Here is an 11270-nt window from a genome sequence, read left to right as displayed (position 1 = left end):
TACTCCAGTATCACCCTCAGTGTGTTCAAATGTTCAGACATCTTAGCAGCCCCTGCTGCACTTCTCAGTGCCCTGGTTAAAACACACATTTAAAGTCTGTTTTTTCTTTTTTTTTTTTTTGAGACGGAGTTTCGCTCTTGTTACCCAGGCTGGAGTGCAATGGCGCGATCTCGGCTCACTGCAACCTCTGCCTCCTGGGTTCAGGCAATTCTCCTGCCCCAGCCTCCTGAGTAGCTGGGACTACAGGCACACGCCACCATGCACAGCTAATTTTTTGTATTTTTAGTAGAGACGGGGTTTCACCATGTTGACCAGGATGGTCTCGATCTCTTGACCTCGTGATCCACCCGCCTCAGCCTCCCACAGTGCTGGGATTACAGGCTTGAGCCACCGTGCCCGGCCTAAAGTCTGTTTTTTCTACTCATGACGATCCTTTGGAAGAGCTGTTTTCAACATGCAGAGTGTAATGTGCTGGGCAGAGGACAGTCAGACTGAGATGGGAAACACAGGAAGAACGTCAGCTGTTCTGACAGCGCAAGTGCAGAGAGCAAATGAAAACAGTACACGACGTCTCCTTTCAAATGATCTGACTGCACACTGAACACTTCCCTTCAAAAGACAAAAAACAAATCACAAGTGAGCCAACGTAAAAGTTTTATTGAATAAATACATGCACTGTCATGTGAAATTAGTTGAACAGAAAAGACAGTCTCTACGTTTTAACCCCCGCCCCCCACTGTTGCTCTCTTTTTGCAGCGGGGAGTCCAGCTGCAGGTGGAATAAATGCGGCAACCACAGAATAAACACACAGCTACACACAGGCCTGCACTTGGTTTAGGTGCCTGAAAAAGGAGGGCAGGCAAAAAGGAATTCTCACCGTGCATGGTAAGTAAACACAGCTACAAAGCTGCTGCTTCTATTTTATTTATTTATATATTTATTTACTGAGATGGAGTCTTGCTCTGTCGCCCAGGCTGGAGTGCAATGGCGCGATCTGCTCCTGGGTTCAAGCAATTCTCCCTCCTCACCCTCCCAAGTACTAGCTGGGATTACAGGCGCCCACCACCACGCCCAGTTAATTTCTGTATTTTTAGTAGAGACATGATTTTGTCATGTTAGCCAGGGTGGTCTCAAACTCCTGACCTTAGGTGATCCGCCTGCCTTGGCCTCTCAAAGTGCTGGGCATGAGCCACTGCACCCAACTGGCTGCTTCTATTTTAATCTGAACTTGGAAACACCTTCCTACTTTAAGGCACAGGACAAGAACCCACATGTACGAGCTAAGACAGCTGCACTTCAAATTTACTAAGTTAATTAATTTTCCCTTCACTGGCTTGGCTCAAGGTAGAAAAGATAAAATTCCCTTTTCTTAAACTGATTAAAACCGAAAATTAACATTTTGAGAACAATGTCACTGGGACCCTGGAGTGTGAAGCGCCTGGGAGGTACTTCGGTCCCTCACAACCACCCCCTTTCCTTCCTTCCTTTTAAAGAGAATGGAGATGGCTACTGGAGGCAAGCACCTCTGGACCTCCAGCCCCTGAGGCAGCTCTCTGACTCCCCTGCCTCGGGCAGGCACAGTGCTACTCCACTGCTTCCTCTGGGCTTTGTACCTTCAGTTGTGTCCACTCTGCCTCAGGGCTTACACAAAGCATTCCATCAAGCAAAATATGCGTGGAGCAGATGACACACAGGACTGCAGAACTCAGATGAATGGGATGTTGGTAAAAATTACTGGCTGCTACAATTTCGATGAGCACTTCTTTATAGATTATGACAGAAGACTTTCAGCATACCTAATTTTAAAAAAAACCTTCAAAATTCTAATAGCATGGGAAAGCAACTAGATTTAATGTTATTACCTATCTTCCATAAATATCATAGTTAAATGTTCTGTGTGCATACAGGTTCATATGTGTCTTTAAACGTATTCATATGCTTCCCGAATAACCCTATATACTAACATTGGAAGTGGTGTATAAAGAGGCTTTACAGTCAAATGCCATCATGTAGAAGACAGATTATAGTCTTATGATTACATGAAATGTGCTGTGAAGCTACAGACCCCATTATAAGTAAACCCATGGTTCAAAGTGTAAGTTATACAAGGAAACAAAATCACGGTTTGCTAGAAGGGAGAGGTGGGTGGAGACAGCCACCAGCCTCTGCCGCAGGCACTTTGGTTTGTTTGGTCATGAGTTACCCACAAGTCACATAGTTCCATGAAACAAGCTAAGAGCTCTGATTTCAATTACAAAGCTGTATTTTCCTCAGACATTTATACATAGCTTTAAGATGTTTTCATGGCTACAGAAGCCATTTTCAGCACAGAGCTTACAACATACACTTAATCATCTACATACGTGCATTCTTTCTTTACAGACACCACAGCCTATGACACTGCAACAGAGCCTCACCTCACAGGAGGTCTGGGGGCCTCTTAAGTACATAAACATGCTTTCAATAGTCTAAACAGAATAAACATTGCATAACAGCATCCTAACATTAAGGTTAGTCGTGGCATAAAGTGAGGCAGCTAGGAAGTGGCTGTTGAGAGCAGCAGGGGCTGTGTTCGCAGCTGTGGCACCCTCAACCCTGGTGGTGGCCGGTGCACATCGGCTCACAGTTCCCACATCCTATGTGTGATGTCACACTAGGTGTTCCCGACAATAATGAGAGATCGAGCTTTCAGTTTCTAATGCAATTTCCTAGCTACGCGTCCCAATCTACCTCACAACCTTTAAAAGGACAACGTGCACTTTCTTTTTTTTATAGGCTGGGAAGACACTGAAAATTAACAATGCTCATGACTATTTGGCAGTAGCTTAATTGCTAACATTGAAAGTCTGTTCTTATATTTTAGGAAAAGAACAAGGTGAAAAGAACAAGGTGTCTGTATACTGTTTCATAAGTAAGTTATAACAGCAATTAAAATAAACTTAAGACATTTCATTTTTACGTAAGAAATTTCAGATTAGTACAATATAATTTATGAACCATGACAATTCTCTTAATATCTTATATTACTCAGTTATAAAACATTTTTCCTTATAAGCCCTTCAACTTACTTCTCAATAATACATCCTTGTATTTATGAAAATGTTAATATTTTGAATACTTTATTTCATCATTCATAATGGGCAGAAACATACTAACATTTAATCTTTCAGCTTTTCTTTTTAAAAAGAAATGCCACAAAATAGGTCACTGAGAACTTTTTGCTGCAAAGAGGAAAATGACTATTTGTCACAAGAATTTATTAAGTTTTAGAAGAAAATATATATTTCCTTGATCTATTTTCTTCTGCATTTAAACCAGCATGTAAAGATTATAAAAAATATAGTCTATTTACATGGCATAGTATACTGAGTGATATATAAACAAGGCCATAATAAAGCACAGACACATCCGCCTCCTACAGACACAGCTGAGCAGAGTCTACAGACACAAGAGCTATCATCACCCTATTGCACATTGTAGGAACTGGCGAAATCCTAGAGGAAATCCAACATATAAAATTTAACCATAATATTGGCCAAATTTGCCTAAAATGTCAACAATTTTATAAAACTATTAAGGTATGTATAACTAAACACATGAAATTATAAAAATAACATTGGTACATCTGTGAGAGGGTGTGTTCCGGGTAGAGGTGGAGGTGCTCCGCTGAAGAGGGGCCTCCCTCCCACCTGGTGCGGCTATGTCATTGCCTGAGGCCTCGTCCCGTCTTCCGTGAGGTCATACCTGAGAAAGACAGTGACGGGAAGGTGGTGACACACGCAGGGCCAAGTATGAAAAGTCCGTCAGATGCGTGTTGGGTTCTGCCCCGTCTGTTGGGGACACTACCCACCGGGCCCCAGAAGGCATTTTTAGCTACAGGCTGGGGTTCTCTTTCAGCAGCAGGGACACTCACCACTGGGTCCAGCCTTTGGCAAGTTCTTCAGATGCCAGAGCAACCAATACCTGTGGGTTTTTAAAATAGTAGTCTGTTAAAGTAGCCTGGGCTGGGGGCACTGGCTCACGCCTATAATCCCAGCACTTTGGGAGGACAAGACAGGACGATCACTTAAGCACAGGAGTTTGAGACCAGCCTGGGCAAGATAGTGAAACCTTGTCTCTACTAAAAATTAAAAAAAAAAAAAATTATCTGGGCATGCTGGCATGTGCCATAGTCCCAGAAACTCTGGAGGCTGAGACAGGATTGCTTAAGCCCAGGTATTCGAAGCTGCAGTGAGCCATGATCATGCCACTGTGTTTCAGCCTGTACTTCTAGAGACCCTGCCTCCAAAGAAAGAAAGAAAAAGAAGGGAGGGAAGCGGGGGGAGGAGAGAGAGACAGAAAGAAAGGCTAAAGCAATGTCTTTTAGATCTTTAACCACCTCTTCTCATCTCTCTAGTTGTCTGTCTTCATCTAGAATATGGACTCTCCTTTTTTGGAGGTTCCTTTTATTATTACTATTTTTGAGACACAGTCTCACTCTGTTGCCCAGGCTGCAGTGCAGTGACACGACCTCGGCTTACTGCAACTCCCACCTGCTGGGTTCAAGCGATTCTCCTGCCTCATCCTCCTAAGTGCTTGGGACTACAAGTACATGCCACCAAGCCTGGCTAATTTTTGTATTTGTAGTAGACGGTGTTTCACCATATTGGCTAGTCTGGTCTCAAACTCCTGACCTCCCCGTCTTGGCCTCCCAAAGTACTGGGATTATAGGCGTGAGCCACCATGCCCGGCCCGGGATCTTATTTTTTCAGTCTTTTCTACCCCTGTGAGCACCTGTAATCTGTATGGGTGACTATATCTAAGAAATCCTTCATGCAACCAGCAGTCTTAAAATTTAGCTATGATGGAGTATCAGTGGAGAAGACTCACAGGAGTGTTAGCCCACGTGCCCTCCACGACAGCACAGCTGACAAAAGACGCCTGTGACTCAAATCTCCTCCTCCCTCGCTGAACCCTACGTTCACTCTTTTTTTTTTTTTTTTTTTTTGAGACAGAGTTTCCCTCATGTTACCCAGGCTGGAGTGCAATGGTGCAATCTCGGCTCACCGCAACCTCCGCCTCCTGGGTTCAGGCAATTCTCCTGCCTCAGCCTCCTGAGTAGCTGGGATTACAGGCACACACCACCATGCCCAGCTAATTTTTTGTATTTTTAGTAGAGACGGGGTTTCACCATGTTGACCAGGATGGTCTCGATCTCTTGACCTCATGATCCACCCGCCTCGGCCTCCCAAAGTGCTGGGATTACAGGCTTGAGCCACCGCGCCCAGCCCCGTTCACTCTTAAATAACCTATACCCACGTGCCAAAGTTAAATGTGAATATGAACAAAGACTGGAAGAAATGCAGATCAATAAAGCCGATGAACTTCAGAAAAAGGGCAGTGCCACCGGTTGAGGAGACAGAATTGTAAGAGACTATTTTCCTGTGTATTTCCCTTCAATGTGATACTTGAACAAAAATTTGAATACTTAAAAAAAAAAAATCATCTTTTCTTCTACTAGAAGTTCATGGTATTAGTACAATTAATGAATCAATAATCTGAATAGATAAAAAAATTAAAATAACTTAAAACATCTTCAGAAAGCACAGACGTTTTAGTTGACTGTCTTTACAGCCCACAATTTATATGCAAGCACTGACCTGGTAATCTCACCCTTTCCGCTTACACAGATATGGTCTGAACACACACTGCAGGTAAACGTTCAATTTTTACAAAGCGCCGGAACTGATGGAGGATTCGTTGTGGCACTTACTTTGCCAAGGAGCCCTTTGTCTTTGGACAGGAAGCCGCCACTGTTCTTCACGGCGACGTCGAGAGTTCTCCTTTGCACCTCCGGTAACGAAACACTGAAATCAAAGCTGAAACAGGAAACAAGAGCCTAACTTAATTTTATCCATTATTCTGCTCTTTTTTCTTATAACTAAAAATGTCATTTCTGCTCACGAAACCATTCCAAATGTCATGTTTGTTTTCTATTATAAAACTGAGTTCTTCTACTAAATGTTTTAATCCGGCATTTCAGGAAGACTCAAAAACCAACATTTTTTCATTTCCCACACATAAGCAAAGGCTCTGGCATCCCACAGATATCTGGGTCCCACTGTCCCTGGCTCACTCGTGAGTGGGTGAGGAGCATCTCTGAACACGTCTGACTCTTCCTGGGGGTTAAAATATGGGACAGTGTTGACACAACAGCAATTCCAGAACAGCCCACTCACATAGGCTTTCCAGTCACTCTGGTTTAGCCTTCAGGCCCTTTCTCCACTATCTCCAATAAAAAAAGTTCGTGCTTGCAGCTTTGCAGGAGGGAGAAGGCCTCCGAAGCACTCCTGATGCTCAGCCGGATGCTGCACTAAAGCGTCTGTAGGGCATCTGCTGGGACTGGGGGTGCCTGCCCCAGGCCACAGAGCTGGAAACCCAGATGGGCATGTGGAGTCTCCAGATGGTTGATGCATGCCTGCCAGTTTCTGATGTGTGGTAAAGCTACTGATATGAAAGTACAACGAATGAGGAGGATGTTTAAAGATGAAATGTAAACTGAATTAACAAATAGCAACACCATCCAACTGTATTATCATTTCCCAAAACATGGGTGGGTTTTGAAGCACCAGGGACAATTATGCAAGATACCAAATTGGTATAGATTGGTGGCTCTTTAAGTCGGGGCCAATGATCCTTGGGGGGGTCTCTGAGACCCTCTTAAGAGGTCACCAAATCAGCCTGACCACAGAAGCAGACTCCAGCCTCTCTTACGCCAGACCACTAAAGAGATTAGCAACAATGCAGAACAGTATCATCCTTTTCATTATTATGTTTTCTGTTTTTGGAAATACAGCTGTTTTTCCAACATGTCTTATTTTAAGATGTTTGGGGCTTACTGTTACTTTAAAATAAAATTAAAAATATATGTATCCTTCAATTCTCAGTTTTAATTGATAACATAGTTGTTACCCCCAAAAATGAGTTCTTCAGGGCCATCGATAACTTGATCTTTATTTAATCATTATTCTCCCTGTCCACAGGGTTTATAATTTAAATACGTTTAGAGCTTCTACATGAAGTTCAAAATGCTTACTTGTTTTCAGAAGTATGTTTGCTAAAATTTGGTTTCTGACTGAACTTCTCAACAGCTGACTTATGAGCTCTAGTCATGGGCCTTCTGATCCGTCATTTCAACCAGGCATCCTCAGTTGGATAAAATATCGTACCTTTGATCAAACACTGGATTTAATGTTTTCTTTGACACGTGTGTTTTCCTCCTTCCTGATCGCCTCTTGTCTGGTAATAAATACATGCGGACGTAGGGGTCAGAGCCGTCTTCAGAGAAGGCAATGAGGTTTCTTATAACACAAACCGAGAATACTACGTATTAGGATTCAGAAAGAGAGAATTAGCAGCACATTCAGCTGTGCTTTATTAAGCTCTGATTTCATATTTATCCAAAAACCGAGAAGCAACAAGGAACAGAATGCGTGAAACACTTTTGCCTCCCCTGACAGCTGCCTGGTGGCGTCTCCCAAACTTTTTTGTGGCTTTCAGCGGCGACTTCTGCTTCCATTTCTAGAGCCCAGAGTTTGGAGGACATTCTAGGTCCTTGGTCTCTGCTTGTAACAGAGTGACAGCTATCTTTTCACAATGCTTCTGCTGCCTTCTCTCTCACAGCCAAGCAAGCCAGGCCCCCAGGAGTTGCCCACAGACCTGCCTGGGCTGCCTGCCTCCTTTGCAATAAACATGGTCAAGTGGCCAGTTAACACGGGCCCCCACACTCTTCACTTGCTGACTGAATCCAAAGTATAATAGGGATTGTTTTGCTAGACTCCTCTAAAACAGTATCCCCCATGGTTATTATCTTAGTGGCAAGAACATATGAACTTCTCAAGAGTGATTTGTTGAACTCTACAGTTATAGCATCTTTCCAAACGGCACTAATTTTTCCTGTTTCCTACAGCTATTTATGAACTCCCAATTTTTATATCACATTTTAAACCACTAATGGGACAGAGAAAATTGCATATAAGGAAAACAGCTCCTAAGCCCACAGTAACATTGTTAACCAAATGCAATTAAAGCAACAGTGTCACCTGACTTTATACTTATTAAAATAATATAATGACCAAGTTAAAGTTTTCCTGGTTAGGCCAGACATGGTGGCTCATGTCTATAATCCCAGTGCTTTGGGAGGCCAGACCAGCGTCTCCACAAAAAAATTAAAAATTAGCCAGGCCTGGTGGCTTCCACCTACAGTCCCAGCTACTCAGGAGGCCTGGCCAACCCAGTGTCTACTAAAAATACAAGTTAGCCAGGCGAGGTGGTGCACACCTGTAATACCAACTACTTGGGTGACTGAGGCAGGAGAATCACCTGAACCCAGGAAGCGGAGGTTGCAGTGAGCTGAGATCGCACCACTGCACTCAAGCCTGGGTGACAAAGTGAAACTCTGCCTCCAAAAAAATATATACACACACATATATATATTCCTCCTATTCTAAGCTACCCATTTGTATCATATGCTACTGTGCTGAATACTGCAGACAATTGTGACATAACACATTCATGTATTTAAACACAGAAAAGGTATAGTAAAAATATGGTACAATCTTAGGGGACCGCTGTACGTTGATGACCAAAACATTGTCATGTGCCGCGTGAGGCAGTGACACCCCTTATGAGCACCGGCTCTAGGGGTCTAATTGCTTTGTCCTTTCGAAACGAAACATAAATGGCTATTTGGTAATCCTAGAGGCAGATGTCTGCGTCATCCTATCCAGCGTCTACACTCAGCAGCGGGCGCTTGGCGACCCGGCTCCCACCTGCAGGCATGCACAACCACGATCAGCTTGTTTCTCTGCGAGCTGTGCCGGATGGTCAGCTGGATCTGCCCCAGTGGAGACTGTCCCAGGGTCGTCCCACTGTGGGAAAAGAGCAGAAAGTCACCAGCTTGCCTGAGACTGGAAAACGCTGTGACTCCCTGGTCCAACATACACAATAAGATAACTTCATTCTGATAAAAAAAAGTCAAATTACCCATGAACTTAAACATCTGAAACTTCTGGGTATGAGTCAACCAGATGAATATTTCACGTGAAGGCTCAATATAAATTCATTATTCAAAACTGACAGGTGTTTTTGTTTTTGTTTTTTGAGACAGCTTTGCTCGCTGTCCAGGCTGGAGTGCAATGGCACAATCTCGGCTCACTGCAAACTCTGCCTCCCGGGTTCAAGTGATTCTCCTCCCTCAACCTCCCAAGTATCTGGGATCACAGGTGCCCGCTACCATGCGCAGCCAATTTTTTGTATTTTTAGTGGAGACAGGGATTCACCATATTGGCCAGGCTGGTCTTGAATTCCTGACCTCAGGTGATCCGCCTGCCTTGGCCTCCCAAAGGGCTGTGATTACAGGCATGAGCCACCACGCCCAGTCAACTGACAGTTTTTAAGTTAGGGCCCTCAGAACTAAAAATGAAATCCTAAGCCCCCACCCCACCCCTAATAAGTGGACGCAGGGGACCCCAGAGAAACCTTAAACATTGAGTTCCTGACCACGACGGGATAGGAGGTTATACCCCACTCTCTGCAGTTTAGACACAACAACTGACCAGCGTTAATGCTACAACAGAGATCCGAAGACTGAAGGAACGCACTCTTTGTGGCAGTAAGATACCAGGCTACAAAGAAGACCTGGGGCCATCCCAGGCAAGGGTAAGAAAGAATAAGCTGGGTTCTACTTGGCACAAGGCGTCTCTTTCTCCAGCAGCTAAACAAGCACCCGCCTCAACAGCAGCAGTGTTAAAGTAACCACACCTTGTCCTGGTCCAGATGCTGACTCACTGACCCCTGCTCCACTGTGGTAACGCAGCTTTGACTGACAAGAGGCTGATTTCAGAACTTTCTCCTGATGACAGACTCTGAACACGGACTGCTGCTGGCTGTTCTATAGAGGCTGTGCGCTCTGTGGCGGTCACAGCTCCCCCTGGAACCTGCTGAGGACGTGTGCTCTGCACCCAGCTCCCACCCTATCCTTCCTCCTCCGAGGTGCCTGCTTCCCAGCCTGTCAGGCTGGCTGGTCTGCAGCCTGCAACTCTATTAAGAAACAGTCTCCTTTCTAATGTGCAGATCTTATGATTCACCAATTGAGCGCCCGAGGTTAAAGCCACAGTGTCCTTAATACAAGCATCAGCTCTGTGGTCCTTGATAAGTTTCTAGCCTGTCCTACCTGAATCTGCGTGTCCCGCCTCAAAGCCTCATGCAAGCCACGCGCTCCCTTTCCATCTGATGAGACTGCAGCACGCTTCCTTCAGTTTCTCTCTGCTCAAGGAGGGAACACAGATCCACGAAATGACAACTGGTCTTGTTCCGTGGCCCCTGAGATAATTTCCACTTCCTGAGTAGGGCCACAGAACAAGACCAGTTGTCACTGAGCTCCCGAGAAAAAGTGGTTCCTTGTTTAAAATTCCATTTCCTTTTGGAGCAAGAGAGAAAGAATGTTTTCTTTATTCCAAAATAGTTTGGACATGAGAAAGCAAAAAGTGAGTGTGGCTTGGGGAGAGTGGCTGTGCCAGCCCCACAGTCTGCATGTGCTTTTTCTAACGGCTCAGAAGCAAACATGCTTCCACCTTTGCCTCCGTTTCTTTTACTGTTTTCTTATCACTCAACACACCTCTTATAACAACACACAGGGAGAACTATTTCAAAGGTCAATTTTGTTTCTTCCACCAAGAGGAAAAGGTTAACATCTGAAGCTTGTGATAACTACAGATGACTTTTTCCTCCTATCTAAAGAAACCTTAACACACCTATGAGTCATGGGGCTTAAATCCGGAACTCACACAGACACATCCGAAGACAAACCGGGCAGTGGTGAGGGGATCTGACTATGCGGAAGAGCAGGCTCTGTCTCCACGCAACAGGAGGCCAGGGCTCCTCAGGCAGCGCAGCGAGGCCTGCAGGCCAGCTCTGCGTCTGCCTTCCTAGGAGGAGCCCAGGCACACAGCAGTGTCCCAACACCGCCTCTTGTCTTTCTCTTTCCTATTTGTGAAACCTATTACACCATCATGTTCTCATCTTTAAATGATTATTAAATCCTGGAAAATGGCAGGTTTCATTTCGAAAGTCCGAGATGCAGTGAGCACTAACAGTAGCACACTCTCAAGTTCTTCCAGTTACTATAAGATTACACCAATTGAGGGTCAGGCACGGTGGCTCACGCCTGTAATCCAAGCACTTTGGAGGCCAAGGCGGGTGGATCACCTGAGGTCAGGAGTTCAAGACCA

The 11270-nt window shown here is 44.7% G+C and overlaps 1 protein-coding gene across 1 annotated transcript in view; it reads right to left on the bottom strand.

The window, feature by feature from the left end:
- Positions 1 to 637: 637 nt before the first annotated feature.
- ESYT2 (extended synaptotagmin 2) overlaps positions 638 to 11270 on the bottom strand; it is a 106720-nt gene continuing 96087 nt past the window's right edge. Inside the window, exons 18-22 of the mRNA XM_037735937.1 lie at positions 8811 to 8909; positions 7209 to 7340; positions 5753 to 5858; positions 3914 to 3963; positions 638 to 3744 (exon numbers count right to left, since the gene is read on the bottom strand). Coding sequence (XP_037591865.1) covers positions 3699 to 3744; positions 3914 to 3963; positions 5753 to 5858; positions 7209 to 7340; positions 8811 to 8909 — 433 coding nt within the window. The 3' untranslated portion in view covers positions 638 to 3698. The remainder of the gene's footprint in view (positions 3745 to 3913; positions 3964 to 5752; positions 5859 to 7208; positions 7341 to 8810; positions 8910 to 11270) is intronic.

This window comes from Cebus imitator, unplaced genomic scaffold (assembly GCF_001604975.1).
Source record: "Cebus imitator isolate Cc_AM_T3 unplaced genomic scaffold, Cebus_imitator-1.0 Scaffold20, whole genome shotgun sequence".
In the NCBI taxonomy this organism is placed as follows: domain Eukaryota; kingdom Metazoa; phylum Chordata; class Mammalia; order Primates; family Cebidae; genus Cebus; species Cebus imitator.
Note: the sequence above shows the minus strand (reverse complement) of the source record. Positions and strands in the feature narration are given on the sequence as shown.